The 16,619-nt window shown below is 41.8% G+C and overlaps 1 protein-coding gene across 6 annotated transcripts in view; it reads right to left on the bottom strand.

The window, feature by feature from the left end:
• Positions 1-2,385: 2,385 nt before the first annotated feature.
• The window catches only part of KAT7 (lysine acetyltransferase 7), a 28,305-nt gene continuing 14,071 nt past the window's right edge, over positions 2,386-16,619 (bottom strand). For all 6 annotated transcript variants that reach the window (XM_044676515.1, XM_044676516.1, XM_044676517.1 and 3 more), the window contains 8 exons: positions 16,373-16,483; positions 12,958-13,149; positions 9,838-9,927; positions 8,288-8,428; positions 7,402-7,495; positions 6,210-6,356; positions 5,333-5,439; positions 2,386-4,241 (listed from right to left, as the gene is read on the bottom strand). In XM_044676515.1, the coding sequence (XP_044532450.1) occupies positions 4,140-4,241; positions 5,333-5,439; positions 6,210-6,356; positions 7,402-7,495; positions 8,288-8,428; positions 9,838-9,927; positions 12,958-13,149; positions 16,373-16,483 (984 nt within the window). In that variant the 3' untranslated portion in view covers positions 2,386-4,139. The remainder of the gene's footprint in view (positions 4,242-5,332; positions 5,440-6,209; positions 6,357-7,401; positions 7,496-8,287; positions 8,429-9,837; positions 9,928-12,957; positions 13,150-16,372; positions 16,484-16,619) is intronic.

Genomic DNA, 16,619 nt, shown 5'->3' with positions numbered 1-16,619 from the left:
AAGCAAGATGCTTTCAGCCACAAACACAAAACTAAAAATGACCGCACACTTGGCAAGACGCACTGCTGGCTGCCTAAGAGGCGAGTTGCTCATCAGGCTGAAGTTGTCTATATTTGATCTTAGAACATTTGGGAGGAGCAGTGGAGTTCACGTTGTGCAAGAGCCTGGACTATTTTCTCCATTCTTGGGCACAAATAAACAACTCCTGCCCCTAAACAAAAGAGTGACACCACAGTATTCGGCTTTGGCGAATGTATTGCACAAGGTGGAAAGAAGCAGGGAGTCTGTATAAAGAACATTTTTTTTTTTTTTGCCATGGCGCAATCATTTCTTCCTTTTTAAGGGCATCTGTGTACCTTCATTAGCATTTGGTAAAAGATGACATAAAGGGCATGGACGATTGGACTGCTCCCACCAGCGAGCACCTGGAGGAGTTCAGTCTCCTTTTCAAGTCTAGCTTAAAAGGCAGCATGCTACATAGAGCAAAGAGAGCAAAGGAGATGGGGAAGGCTGAGGGGGTGGGGGTGGAGGAGGTTGTTTGAGGTTATTTTGTTTTCAGTATTAAAATTCCATTTTGGGGCAGGTAGGTGGTTCAGTGGATAGAGAGCCAGGCCTGGAGATAGGAAGATCTGGGTTCACTGCTCAGCTAGGTGAGACCCTGGGGGAGTCACTTAACCCCCAGTGCCTAGCACTTATCACTCTTCTGCCTTGGAACCAATGCTTATACATTCTAAGATAAAAGGTAAGGGAATCAAAACAAAATTTAAAAACAAAAAACTTCATGGTTCCCTATCTTGCATTTTCTAGGCTAACAAATTTGTTTCCTTCTTACAAAATGATTAGATCACCCAAAATGTCTCTTCCAGCCCTAGATCTATGATCCTATAGTCACATGCCTAATCCCTCTCAAATGGGGAGGAATGGGTCTATCACAAAGGGCTCTTCTGGCTCTGGAGTCTAAGGTCTTCCGTTCAAGTTCCATCCCTGAAATTTACTGCCCATGAAGCCTTGGGAAAGTCCTTTGGCCTGTTTCTTCATCTGCGAAATGAAGGGGTTGAAAGGAGTTCCCTTTCAGAAGCTCTAGACATTTGATCCTGCCATCTTGAACAAGGATTTCCAGTGCCCAAGCACAACCAGGTCTCTCTTTTGTCCATTCAAACCAGGATAAAACGGGTGGAAGGGTATGAGGCATTCCAGCAGAAAGAGCATTAGAGGCCTAGAATCAGAGGTTTGGGTTCCAATCTTAATTCTGCCATTCACTACTGGTGTGACTTTGGGCAAGTCACTTCTCTTTAGGCTTCCTCATCTGCAAAGTGAGGGGGACTGGACTGGATGGCCTAAAATCCTAAACTGATACTTCTATGAGGAGTGGAATGGGCAAGGGACCTACTCTTATTTCCAACCAGATTTAACTAGTGGATCTTAATGAAGAGGACAAAAATCAAAGGAACTAAAAACAATCTCACCCCTCTAGTCACAAAGAGTTTTATCTCCAGATCATTAGGGCATGGCGCTCGAGTCATGGTTCATTTCCTGTACAAGCCAGTCTACAAAGGAACAGAAAAAATCCCAGGTTTCATGGTCATAGATGTGACTCTTTGACCTTTATCATTCTCCAGATGTGGAAAGCCAGGTGAAAGGATATGCATGACTGTCTACCAGTGGAAAAACAATAGAAAATATATGCTCAGGGGCAGCTGGGTGATAGTAGATAAGAAAGCCAGGCCTAGAGACAGGAGGTCCTGAGTTCAAATTTGACCTTGGACACTTCTAGCTATGTGACCTTGGGACAAATCACTTAACCCCACTGCTTAGCTTTTATCACTCAATTTTTTTTTTAAACCCTCACCTTCCATCTTGGAGTCAAGGCAGAAGAGTGATAAGGGTAGGCAATGGGGGTCAAGTGACTTGCCCAGGGTCACACAGCTGGGAAGTGTCTGAGACCAGATTTGAACCCAGGACCTCCCATCTCTAGCCCTGGCACTCAATCCACTGAGCCACCCAGCTGCCCCCCTTACCACTGGATTCTAAGACAGAGGGTAAGAATTTAAATAAAGCGTATGTTATACCAACAGACCCAAGCACTGCATCCTCAATAGCTAAAGAATACATAAAGGGCAGCTAGGTGATTCAGTGGATAAAGCCAGTCCTGGAGATGGGAGGTCCTGGGTTCAAATCTCATCTCAGCCTCTTTCTAACTGAACCCTGAACAAGTCACTCAAACCCAATTACTTAGCTCTTACTACTCACTCTTTGGCCTTGAAAATGATACTTGGTATTGACTCTTAAGATGGAGAGTAAGGGTTTAAAAACAAACAAAAAAAACACCACATAATTTTATTATCTCAATCCAGCCCATGTGAAAGCCTCAGCAAGAAACAGGACTTTTGAGCAGAGAACATGCTTTATTGAGAAATAGATACAGAACAGCACATTCTACCACATCTGGAAAAGGGTTCAGCTTCTGTGTAAGAAAGGCCTCTACCCCTCAGGAGAAAATCCCCAGCCAGCTTGCTTCTGTAATCGCCATTCAAAAGTGACACGGAAGCTTGGGGCTGGGAGGAAAAGGAGGGGAGCCGCCACTGAGCATGCTTGAAACCAGCCCCCCACAAACCCACGGTGATTATAAATAGTGTATAGAAGTGACAGGAGCAAGGCACGACTGACCACAGGTTAGGGCTTGTGGTGAGGGCTCCACACCAAGACAACAGTATTGCAGGAGAGCAGGCTGGCAGGGGTGACCTGGCAAACATCAAAGGCTGCTCAGAGATAGAGAGCACATATGGAGACTGGCAAGGAGGGAGCCAGAGTGGCTCATTCCCTCCCCAAATCACTTTAACAACATCAAAACCAGAAGTGAACTGCAGACCAGAAAGAGCAGGGAAGGGGGAGGGTAGGAGGAGCTAGGGGCAGAGTAGGGGTAAAAGCGCTTCTGTTCTCAGGGGTGGGGGTGGCTGCCACCAGAGGAGCAAACTAGCCATATTGGGGGCGGGGGGAGAATGCTATTACTTTGACTTGCATGGCCATGACAGTGGTGGCCGCTAGATGATTGTTCAGTCTCTTCCTCCTCCTATGGCTGCTGGGACAAGGTCAATGCAACCAGGGTGAAAGTAAAGGCATTTTGCACGTGCTTCCACCACCAGCATGTGCTATGACCCTGCAAAGAAGGGCAAAGGGCTGCACAGGGCCAGAATGGTGCTGGGGGGGAGGGGGGGAAAGAGCCATCCAGAATACAAAGAATAATAAGCTAAGACACAACGTGAAGAATGAACACTGGAAATGGTCTCAGTGACTGCTAGTGTGAAAGAGGGCAAGGCCTAGAAAGGCTGTCATTTCTGCTCTTGGTTCCAGGGAACTGCCCCAACAGTGTGGCAGGGAAGCCAGTGTTCTCTCCCCTCCATCAAAACAAGAAGCCCTCCCTGGAAGTGGTCCCAAAGTAGAGCACAAAATCTCCATGCGCCGTTTAACTTGTCTTCCCCTCTACCCCAACCTCCACTTACACTGGCGCTTACCCCTGACCCTGGTCAGCCTGATAGGGATTTTTTTAAAGGGGTGGGAGGTGAGAGTGTGTTAGAAGTCCTTAAATCAAAACAAGAGAGCTAAGGTCAAAAAATGGGGTGAAAATGCAATGTGGTTTAATCCCAGCCCTCTCCCCCACACTCTACATCTTTGCCTCCTTCCTGCCCCTCTAAAAGAGACCTGGGGAACTGTCAAAGTGTAAATAACCGGGTTCAAAAGGGAACAGGAGTGATCCTGCTCTGCAACTTGAAGGAGCACTAGTACAGACAGTTTTAAAGGACACGACACAACCGTGTGGGGCTTGAAACATGAGGGGAGAACCAGTGACTGGACAGGTACAGTACCACATCCGAACTCCTTGGGTCAGTGCTTGTGTGGGAGCTTCAAAAGAGTCCAATACAGATGCATTCCAGGCAACCTCACTGAGGCCGAAACAATAGTTCCTCAGAACCAGCGTCTGCAGTTTACACAAAGGGTTGGAGCCAGGACAGTCCCAAGGGGGAACGGCCTTCCCAAAGGATACTGTACATGCCAATCACAACAGCAACAGAAATGGACAGACAGATCCCAAGGGTGCTTCCTACTGCGGGGGTTCGCTGGCTCAAGGATCCACAGCCAGTTTAAGTTCCTTTGGGAGGGGTCCATTTCAAACAGCTGGGATCCATGGTCTTATTGGTATTGGATCTCTTTGCCTCTTTGGCTATCCATTCATCGATCAAATCCTGAGAGAAACACAGAGCAGTAAGACACAAGTTCACCTGAGTGGTTTCCCACACATAATGCCCACAGGCGCCTCAGTGCAAAGCATCATCCTTTTAGAAGTGGTTTCTGAAAGTTCTTTCACAACACTATGGGGTCAGTAAAGTATTTAATCCTCACTTATGAAAATGACAAGAGGTTCACAGAAGTTAAGAGATTTGCCCAGGATCACAGAGCTCATCACTAATAGAGGGAAGCAGGACAAGAACCTGCTTTCTCATTCCAAAGGTTATTCAAAACTTGAGGAGAAAAATAGTTTAAATCCACCTTAAGTAGAATTAGATTCTCTCCAGTTAAAATTTAAAACCAATTTTTCATGTTCTGCCCTCCCTGGAGACAGAAAAAAATCAGTTACCTCTCTTTCATCCTAAATTTGTGATGTGGATAAAGAAGGAGAGGCAATAGCCACTGAAAGAATCTAAAGCATCTCTAAGAGCCCCAGGTTTCGTGGCAGACAGGTTCCTCTCTCAAAACAAGCCATCTCCCAACAACAAAGTTTCCTCTCCTTGTGAAACAGAAATTCTTGCAGAGCGCAGTCTAGAGCTACATAGCTCATATTGGCCAACACAGAGAAGGGCCTAACAAAAAATACTGGTAATGAAGAAGATCAACTTAAGGGAGGAGGCAAAAGGTGAGAGCTACAGTTAGCAGAAAGGGCAGCTAGGTGGCACAGTGGACAGAACACTGGTCTTAGAATCATGAAGACTCCTTTTTCTTGAGCTCAAATCTGACCTCAGATACTTAACTAGTGAGGTGACCCTGGGCAAGTCACTTAACTCTGCCTGCCTCAGTTTCCTCATCAATCAAATAAGCTGGAAAAGGAAATGGCAAACCACTCCAGTAGCTTTGCCAAGAAAACCCCAAATGGGGTCAAAGAGCTGGACACATCTGAAATGGCTCAGTAACAACATAGCAAGCTAAGGAAATTAAGACTGAAAGAATTTCAATGTCTCTCCTAAAGGCAAGTCTGGGTATTATTTGGTAAAATCCCATACCTTGTTCCATTGACTTCTAAGACAGACTGCTCCACCTAAGCAGGTAGAAAACATCTTACCTGTCTCTTTAGAACCAGGTGTTTCCCTTTCCAGTACTTGAGCATCTGAAGGGCCTGCAGAGTACTAACAATGTCCACAGGATTTACAGCAGTCTCTTGGCTGATTTCTGTAATGCAAGGTCCCATCAAGGACATGAGCTCAGAGAGCAGAGGGCCATTATTATCACCCACCAGGCCTCCCCCTTCCTTACTCCTCAAATGGAATTCAACTGGATTCAGAATCCTGCCTTTTGTGCTTAATCCTGATATGCCTAAAGAGCAGGAAGGTGTGGCCTTCAGGGGAGTTCTGAAAGTTGGCACAGGAAGGAGGGGGCTACAAATGAAAGGGAACAAAAGCATCTCCCTTTAGCATCACTGTCTGGGAGCTACCATGCTGTACTTGTCATCATAACTTGCATAAAGTTCAAACAGTTTAGTGCTCCAGAATACTATACTAGCATATCTGAACAAGAAGAAGGAATTCTATCTTAGGAAGGTTTTGCAAGGATGATAGGCACAAATGGCTAGCCAGCCAGATGTGGCAAAGCAGCTCATGCAACCCAACAAACTTAACAAAGAATTCAAAATGTTGGCTTTGAGCAATTGGCTTTGAGCAACTTTGCAAATTTATGAAGCTGAACATTCATGTGTGGCACTGAGCAACCTCTCTGGGCCTAGGTGGAGGCTGGTCTAAATGGCTTCTAAGGTTCCCTGGAGCTCTAAAGCTAGGGTACTTTGGGGGCATACTCCACCTTCCTCATTTTAAGTGAGACTCATGAACAGAGGACTTTATGATTTTCCAAAGGTCACAACCCCAAATGGATAAAGATTAGGACACCTTTGTTGTACAGTCCCTGACCTCTGATGTCCTAGAACACCACACATTCCAGAAGCCTACCTTTTATAGAGATTTCTTTGCCTTGAAAATTATGCAAATATCGAAGCAGTACTTCTTTCCAGTAACTCCGGTAGCTGATGAGGCCCAAATCAGACAGTGGGCGCTCTGGGGAGCCAACCTTTTCTTCTACTTTGGAAAGCAAATAACCTGCCAAAGAAAGCAAAATATGCACTGACTGATGCTCTCTAGATCTGAATTCCCCGGTGGGAAAACCAAGAGATAATATGATGACATTGAACAAATTTATGAGAAAATACAGTCACATTCACCCTATCCCTCCCATGTGGGGAGGGGGGAGAAAACACCTTTCTGAGTATTCTACTTGAGAAGGGGGAAAATAATCAAGCTTATTAGTAAGGCCCTGGTTAGCTAATTACAGGTAGCTACATTTTTTGATTCCCCCCAAAGATCACCTGATGGGCACTGAGTGTTATACACTTATATTTAAATAGTAAATAGTACATTTAACAAAGAGTTACAGCAGGCAAAAAAAGCCACTATTGCCTCACCAGAGCACAATTAGCTGCATGACCCTAGAGAATTCATCTATTATCTCGTCTCAACAACTCTCAGATTTGTTTCCAAATCTATAAAATGGGGATAACAGCATCTACCTCAGAACGTTGTTGTATCAAATGAGATTAAATATATGTATAGTATTCTACAAACTCTAAAGTACTATATAAACATTGGCTCTTATTGTCAAAATAGCAAAGACCCTTAATCAGCTACCTTAAAAAAGGTTTCATAGAATGAACTGTGAAGTTTGACCCTAAGGCAATGTCCTCAGAGAACAGGTGATGGTAAATATTCTTGAGAGAATACTCTCCCAATATTCCTGCCTTTCCTGCTTTTAAGCATCAAATGTTCACCAAATAACTAGACACCATAGAAATCTCTCCAAATGGACGATCCCTATTTTAAATCTCCTGTGTGTCTCCTGATTCTATCACATTGGAAAGACCCTGAAAATAGTACCAAAGGTGAGAGGATTGGAAAAGATGATCTCAAAAGTCTCTTCTGGCTCTAAATCCTATGATCCCTGCCTCCTCTAGCCTTTGGTTCTTCCCTCATTCCCCACCCCTGTTAGTCCAAGTCTCAAAACGGTATGTACTCAATACGTGCTATGCTGCCTGACATTTCAGTGCTACAACAATCCCAACAACATACATACACACACTAACATACTTACTGAAGTCAATGAGCATCTTGCCATAACCTTGTCGCATATACTGAGGCATGGTGAGGATGCAGGAAACATTATAATTGAGGAATGAATTTTTTTCCTAAAATCAAGAGAAAATGTATCAGTCACATGAGTCCAGAACTAAAGGAGTTGACAAGTTGACTCAAGTGGGCCATGCCAGATGCATGAGGGAAACATGTTCACCAGCGAGGAGGAGTGAGTTACCCAGCTAGCTGGCTTACCCATTCCATGATGACCCAAGCTATTAATCCAGGGGTTTCCAGGGCTTGGAGACTTAAGGCTTCAGCTCCATCATCAAAAAAGGGCTGACTCTGGCCCTTTTGAATCATGTAGAGAGTGGGGGTGAAGCAATGCAGACTGATGAGTCAGCCAACTAATCTCATTAAAGAGTAGCTTCAAAAGGAGACAGTCTACTAGGGAGAGGGCAATACAGACAATAATCCCTGCAGCCTGGATTTCCCTTGGAGCTGGGAAATCCAAATGTTTTAAGTCTGCATTTGGCTTGTGCCTTCTAAGGAAACAATGACACTATCACAGATAAGTCTTTCAGGAAGTCCAGCTCAAAGCTGGATAGGAATTCCCAAGGTAAGACCACAGAGAGAGCAAAGATTGAAGAGATGTTCCCTCCCCCTAATTCTCATCAATTAGGAGCCCTGGCAAGCACACCCTGAAATGAGGAAATGTGTGAGTTTTAATAAAGAAGTGCACATTTTTATCAGACAACCTTTGGTATGTATAGGAAGAACTTCAACAGATCCTGAGAGTTCCACAATTCCAAGATTTAGTAAGTAATACATGGTAAGTATTACATCAGATACCCCCTCCCAGTAACTAGATGCATAATTCACACCAAGTAATAAATACTCCTAACCTTGGAGAAGTACCCAATCAGGTGACAGCCAGTATTGTCAGCTTCTGTCATGACATAGAAGAGGAAGGGCTCCACGTCATAATACAGTGTCTTATGGTCCAGGAAGAGCTTGGCCAGCAGGCAGAGATTTTGACAATATATCTGAAAACAGAAAGAGATAGGTGGGACTGGTTCACAGGCTAGCAGATTTAGGATTGAAACTAAAACTCATCAGTTAAGGCTAATGAAACAGAAAGGTGTGTCAGGCATTCTGGCTGGAAAGGAGCTGTTATTAAGGGAAGAGGAAGGTCCAAAATATGATCAAAATGCTGGGGAGGGGAAAGCCACAGGCTGGGCACAGTATCACACAAAAGAGATCTGTACATGCAGCCCTAGTCTCTCTTCTGAAGTATAGTCCCACAGCTCCAACTGCCCATAGGATATTTCAAATAAGCTAGCCTTGAGATACATATCACGCACTCAATATAATCAGAACAGAATTCATTAATTTTACTTCAATGAAAGCATCTCTCTACCAATATGGATGTTGTTCTTAACTCTTCACTCACCCCAACAAATCCAATCTCTTGCCATTTCCACCTCTACATCTTAAGCAGCCAACTGGTTCTTTCCTCAAGTGGCCACCATGTTTGTTCAGGTTCTCATTCCCTCTCACTTGGATTACTGGAATGGCCTCCCATTTATTGCCTCTCGGATTCCTGCAATGGCCTCCCTGCCTCAAGTCCTCTTGGGTCAATCCATCCTTCTCACTGCTATCAAAGAGATATTCCTTAATCACAGAACTAATCTCATATCCTCCTTACTCAACCATCTCCAGAGGTTCCCAGTTGCCTTTCAACATAAACTCCTCTTTGGCTTTTAAATACCTTCCCAACCTATTTTTCCTACAGTCCAACCAAAAGCTGGGCTTTGTTCCTCATCTCCAGGCCTTTGCACTGGCCATCATACATGCTTAGACCTTTACCTCACAGAATCTCTCACTTCCTTAAAGATATAACTCAAGACACCATCCTCTAAAGCAGTGATTCCCAAAGTGGGTGCTACCACCCCCTGGTGGGTGCTGCAGCAATCCAGGAGGCAGTGATAGCCACAGGTGCATTTATCTTTCCTATTAATTGCTATTAAAATTTTTTAAAAATTGATTTCCAGGGGCTAAGTAATATTTTTTCTGGAAAGGGGACGGTAGGCCAAAAAAGTTTGGGAACCACTGCTCTAAAGGAAGCCTTTTTTCAATCTTTCAACCCCCAACTGCTAATGTCTTTCTTCACTAGCTATCCTGGATGTATTTTGCATATACTTTCTTTTTTAAACCTTACCTTCTGCCTTAGAATTAATTACCTTCTGCCTTAGAAGAATCAGTTCCAAAGCAGAAGAGAGGTAAGGGCTAGGCAATTTAGTTCTCAAATAACTAAAATGGGTTTATCTTTCTTGCTAGTCTTTGGTGAGGTTTAATTTTAAGGGATTACTTGGTTCCCAAGGGGAGAGTCAGAATATTAGAATCTCTTCTCTATACCATCTCTGTTTCTGGGTCAGTCACCCCCTCTTATTACCTTGTTCTTTTTGCCATCAACTTCAAACACAGAAATGGAGCCTTTACGATAGATCTCATCCCCTGGGGGATGTTTCCATACACATTTTGCCTATAAGAAAAGAAAATTCACATCAGAAATATATTGTCACTCAAGATTTAAAGGAATACTAAGGCTTATTAGTTGATCTGACTGAGACTTGAGGCTGGAAGGCAGTTTGATATACTTAGGGAGAAGACTGACTGTCCCACGAAGCAAAGAGCTTTTTTCTAAAGTAAAAGCTTCTGCAGTTGCTGCAGCATCAACTAAGCTTTCTGGTTTATTTTCTGGCACTGTTTCATCACAGAAGATTAAAATCATCCAATACGTAAAAGCCAGATAAATACTCCACAATAATATAAAATCTCTCCTGCCAATAGGAAATGCATAAGCAGCTTATCTCTGGCACTTTAAAGCTGCCAAGTACTTTACTATCAACTTTATCAGCAATTCCCCATCCCCACCTGAGTAGGCAGGTTCCCCATTTTTCAGTGAAGAAACTAAGCCATAATGTAATAATATGATTATTAAAAGAAAAGAACCATCCTTGCCTACATGAAGAATTAAAAGCAAGTTCTTCTATAGCTCTCAAAAAAGACTGACAATCCCATACTTGGAAACCAGTTTGGAAATGGAGATTTAGGAATGTCCTTGACCACTAGGGGGCATTAGCTGCCTCATTTCTTAGCCTGAGTCCAACATTCAACTCCACAGCTAACTCTGGGTACCATAAATGTTGGTATAAAAGGCTACATGCAAATAGAATTTATTAAAATTCAATTCCATTGGAAAATACTATAGAGGGGTTTGTTGTTAAAAAGGAAAAGGGATTCCTTCCACAAAACAAAACACTGTGCCCAAACATTGAGTGATTTGTTATTTCCTTCTCCAAGGTCCCCATTTTTTAGTAAAGGAGACTGAGGCAAACAGAAGGTAAGTACAGGGCACAACTGGGCCCTTTGCTGTGTAGCATGAGACAGAGGAAAGAATATTGGACCAGAAGACAGGTCACCTTCTAGCTGTATGACTGGGAAAAGTCATAATTGTTTCCCTGTATTCCTCAATTATAAAATGAAGGGATTGCCCTAAATGACATCTAATATCTCTTCTAGCTCTAATATTCTGGTTCAAAACCCAAAGTTATTTCTGCTTGGGTCTCTCTCTCTCTCTCTGTCTCTCTCTCTCTCTGTCTTTGTCTGTCTGTCTGTCTGTCTGTCTCTCTGTCTCCCTCCCTCCCTCTCTCACTTTCTGTCTTAGTAACAACTCTAAAGACAAAAGAGCAAGGACTAGGCAAATGGGAGATAGGTGACTTGCCCAGGGTCACATGGCTAGGAAATGGCCAAGGCCAAATCTGAACCCAGGTCCTCCTGATGCCAGGCCTGGTTCTCTATCCACTGAGCTATCTTGTTTCTCCTTTGCTCATATATCCTTGTAGGGTATTGTCAAGACTTCCCTCTACTCCAAGAACTGAATCATGAGACTATGGATTACCTACAGCTAGAGAGTTCTGAGAAGAAAAAGAGCATAATTTTATCCACATTTTGAAGGATGGGAGAAGGATGTGAAGAAGCAACCAGTGGTGATGGCTCAAGGAAGAGAAGTTAAAGGAAGGATATCATGAGAAATAGGCTGGCCCGCCAGTACCTGAGAGTGTTTGAGGGGTGGATGAGAAAGGTTAAAGTTCAAAGAGGGCACTGCCCACCCTAACCAATCTCCTTTTCCTACCCATGAGACACTCTAAATTGCATAAAATGGATTTATCTTTAAAACAAAATAAAGGCATAGCAAAACTTCAGGAACAACAGACTCCTCAAACAAAGCTACAATTCCTTGTATTGCTGGAAATTCCTTTAAAAGTAAGTGTTATCCAAGCTATCAATTGCAACAATTGCAATTGCTATAGGGTCTTAAGTTTTTTTTTTTAGGCAAAGTACGGGAGGATAGGATATTAGGAAGTGATAGATGTGTCAAAACAAAATGTAACAATAAAAATGTTTAAAAATATCTTTCCAAAGACAAAACACTATCTTGTAATTAAAGATGAGAAGTTCAAAAATAAAGATACCTGACAGTTAAGATATTCAATCAAAATATAAATGGTATCAAATCCTTTCTTATTTTGAAGGGGAGAGATACATAAAACGTGGCAGGGGAGATTAAAATGCATCATGCTGACTTCACAGTTTTACCACAATCTGATCCAGCTTTTATATTCATCTGTGTGTGAACAATAGACCTGGAAGACAAATATGCTTCAAGTTCTATGCCATGGTACATGCAGACACTTGCCAAGTAGATTGGCAAATAGAACACTGGACTTGGAGTCAGCAAGACCTATGAATTTGAATCCTGCCCCAGATTCTTATAAAGTATATAAGATAACCCAAACAAGTCACTTAGCCTCAAGTTCTTAGTTTCCTCATTTGTAAAATGAGGATGATAATAATAGCAGCCACCTCTCAGGGTTACTGTGAAGACACAAGTAAAATGATGTGTGAAGTGCTTTACAAGCCTTAAAGAACTATAAACATGTTAGTTATTATAATTATGGGTGAAAACTATTTAGGCCTAAGTGCCTCTAACTGGGCCAAACAATTCTGCTAGATGCTGTATGCCTGTGTATGGAAAGAAAAAAGGGAAAAAATTAGATCAGCAAAAGGAAAGGAAAATAAGCAACTGTAGACTATGAGGACAGAAGAACCAGCTTCCTTAGGTACTACTCAGTGGCAACCAAGTCACAAACTGCATTCTCCTGGGTTGGAATTAACCTAGCACTAATGGGGCAGCTAGGAGGTAAAAGAGGTCTGGAGTCAGGAGGACATGGGTTCAAATCTGGCCTCAAATACTTCCTAACTGCATGATCCTGGACAAGTCACTCAACCCTGTCTTAGGACTGATAAGAAGACAGAAAGTAAAGGTTTAAAAAAAAAATGAACAAACTACTACTGAGCCTTATTAGCTATATATTTTATCTATAGATTTCAAATATCCAGACCTCATATTAGCTTAAATTTAAATCTGGCTTTAATGCATTTGCTACCCACAATAAATTCCTCGGAAACCACAACCAAAGCACCCAGAGTGACTGTAAAAGAAGCTTACCATGTGTCGACGAAGTATTGTTTGGCTCTTCATGTATTTGAGACAGAATTCGCACATGTAGAGCCGTCCCAGGCGGGCATACTCTTCAGGGTAGGGCGAGTGATACCAAGTATCTAACTCGTACCGGCCAAAGGCAATGGTTTTAATCATGTTACTGCCTTCTGTGATTTGGCCTTGCAGCCGCAACTTCTCCTATTTCAAGCAAATAAACAAAAGCCAGAAGATTGAAATTTGTCATCATCATCATCAATAACCTAAAGCCCATAATCTCCTAACTGAACATCCCAACTCTGTACCCATGCTGTATGTACCAAGCTAGTACCCAACCTCCCCAGCTCCCAGAAGTGTGTAAGAAGAGACATATTCACTGATATAGACAAATATGGCTTATTATCACTCCTGACTATCATATTTGTACAACAAGAATTTAATTTCCAACTGGCATTCTCTAAGCCATCAGAATGAAAAGTCCCATTAGCTTGAACCAAAATGAAATATGAAAGGAAGAACAATGACTAAAAGATCCCTTTTTTCTTTTTAAGTCACATCCAACCCATTTTGTGGGGGGAATTTCTAGGCAAAGATACTGAGTGGCTTGTCATTGCCTTCTCCAGGATCCTCATTTTATAGTTAAGTAACTTGTCTAGGGTCATATAGCTTATAAGGATCTAAGACTAGGTTTGAACTCTGGCCAGCTGATTTCAGGCCCAGCACTCTGTATTATCTTCCTCTCTCAAATATTAAATGTGAAATTATCTACCAAATACTTATGTGTGGCCATCTGGGGTAATCAAATTTAAGCTGAATCTCCTTTTTTTATTGTTATGTGTGATATGTGTCTTCTATCACATGAACATGGAAATATGTATTGCATGAAAGTATTGGTATAACCGACATCAAACTACTGCCTTAGGGAGAGGGAGAAAATTTGAATCCTAAAATGTCAGAAAACAATTGTTAAAAACTGTTTCTACATGTAACTGAAAAAGTAAATAATTTTTTTAAAAAGCTTAATCTCCTGTATTTTATTTTTAAAATATCTGGGATAAGAATATTCCACAAATCTAAACCAGCATTTATAAGTTCAATACATTTCAAGCCTAACAGTGTTTCAAGCCAAAATTAATTTGGGTAAATGAATTAAAGGTCACCTAGAAAATTCCCCAACAGAAATGCCTCCTTCCCTACTCTATCTTGATACAGTATTATTAGTGACACACACAATTAAATCAACCTTATTAATAAAAAGTAAAGTCTCATCGTAACCAATGGTTTGATCCTCCAAAATTGCTTCTATTCAGAACTCTGGATTTCTTTCTATTAGTGACATTCCCAACTTATGAGGCCCAGTCTCTCTGCAGTGAAGCAGCAAGCAAGAAATACTTCTATTCCATTATGAAAAAAGGGAAGTAAAAGTTACACGTTTAGCACCTCTCCTCACATCCCCAAATACCTCTTTACATTTCTTCAATTTGGGACATATTTATACCTTATTTTGATGTGCTGGTCTGAGAGTTTGGATAATTAGTTTGGATATTTTTCTGTTTGAGACAGAACAGAAGGAAAGCACTTGACATCACTGAAGAGATATAAAGAGTAAACTACCACTGGCTCAGCAATGCTCCTTGTCTTTAAACTGTCAATAATCATATTGTCATTAAAGGAAGACTGCTAGTGATTACAAGGATATTTAGAGCAATCTTCCTGTGACTAGATAAAGAACTAAAATTAATTATTTTTATAGTCATTATGATGGCATTTTATCACCTTCTAAGCCAGTAACTAGCTCCAGGATCTAACAAACCTGGAAGAATAGAAGGTGCAAGATAGCTCTAGCCTGTTCTTTGATTCAACCTTATTTTGGAGAAACACTAGAATTCAGAAATAAATTTTTCCATAGAGAGACTCTTCCATTCCTATAAGATGACCCTAATGCTGAGATGATGAGATAAATTAAAAACTTGAGGCTAGTAGACAGAGATTAGAATCAAGTCTTTCCCCCCCCACAAAAGAGTTAAGGAAAAAGGTTTGAGACTAAGCCCAGTACCAATCACACTGCCCCATATCAAGAACAGCTCTAAGTACATTCTAAATAATCATAAATCTATAGAGTATATAAATATATTTATATGTAAATATATACAAATATATCAATAACACAAAAATATATTTACATATACATTAAATCTTTATATATAATTATAATCACATCATCCTAAATAAATTTCATGTATCAAATGTTATGGCCAACCTTGGGAAAGGATTAATTTTAAGTTCTCAAGTAATTTTTTAGCTAGACTCTAATAGCAGCCATGATACAGTAGAATGAGCACTGGACTTGGAACCAGGAGATATGATCTTGAATGCTTGCTTTGCTCCCAGCTAGCTGTGTGGCTTTACACAAATCCCTTAACCTTGAGCCTCCATTTTCTTATCTATAAAATGCTTTTCAAACATTTTATAGCATTTTAGATAGAAAAACTTACCACTAGGTGTCACTGTCACAGCCTTTTAGAAGTTCTTGGAACCAAAGTGGTGGAGTAGAACAAGCTGGCTTTGGAACCCCAAGACCAGAGCTCTGCCCCTTGCTCATAGGCCCAAAGACTGAGAGCCTGAAGGCCCTCAGAGGACATCTGACCCAACCCCCTCATTTTACAGATGAGGAAACTGAGTTTCATGGAAGCTAGGTGACTTATTGCCCAAGGCTGCAAAGCCTATAAATGCTACATATATAATTTGAACTCCAAAGTCAGTACTCTTTACTACCCATGAGACCCTGGGGAAATTATTTTGTCTTTCTGGGCCTCAATTTCCTCAACAGTAGAATGAAGGAGTCGGTCTAGATCATTTTGAAGATCCCTTTCTAGCTCTAGATGGGCAATTTTTAGTTGAGGAAACTGTCATAATGGCATTCATTCCCTGGGCCTGGGGGATGGAGAAAGGAGAAGGGAAAACAGAGATGAAAGTGTCTGGTGCCAAAGTGGAGAAATCATGTGAAGTTCTCAAAGTACCATTGAGCAACTGTAGTCAGTGATGCTCCTATGATATACTCCTACTCCTAAAGTCATAGCAATAACTATGGTAAGATTATCATGATAGAATTGGCTTCCAGATGCCCAAGTGTGGAAAAGTGAGCAAGAGGAGCAGCTAGGTAACACAGAGTTTGATAAAGCACCAGAACAGGAGTCAAAAGGACTTCTGTTCAATTCTGGTCTCAGCCACTTCCTAGCTGTGTGACCCGGGACCCTGGTAAGGGTTAGGCAATTGGGATTAAGTGACATATCCAGAATCACACAATTAGGAAGTATCTGAGATCAGATATGAACCTAGGACCTCCCATCTCCATTCCTGGTGCTTTATCCACTGAGCTACCAAGCTGCCTTCCCAATCACTCTTCATGGATTTCAGGACTCACCAAATCCTCTGATGCTCGAGCTTGTGCCCTTCGGAAAAGGTCCAAGTCATACTCGCTGGTCAAGTTTTCCAGGAGAGGTTCCCGAGTGCTTCCATAGGTCTGTCTGTGCTCCTAGGAAACAGCAGGTGATAGCATGACATCTCCAGGTTCCTGGTACTTGGATCCACAAGTCTTCTCAATCATGTGTGCCAGAGTCATGAATAATTTTACTTCTTTAAACTTTTTTTCAAGGGCCTGGTTATCTAAC

The sequence above is a fragment of the Gracilinanus agilis genome, chromosome 4, assembly GCF_016433145.1.
Source record: "Gracilinanus agilis isolate LMUSP501 chromosome 4, AgileGrace, whole genome shotgun sequence".
NCBI lineage: Eukaryota > Metazoa > Chordata > Mammalia > Didelphimorphia > Didelphidae > Gracilinanus > Gracilinanus agilis.
Note: the sequence above shows the minus strand (reverse complement) of the source record. Positions and strands in the feature narration are given on the sequence as shown.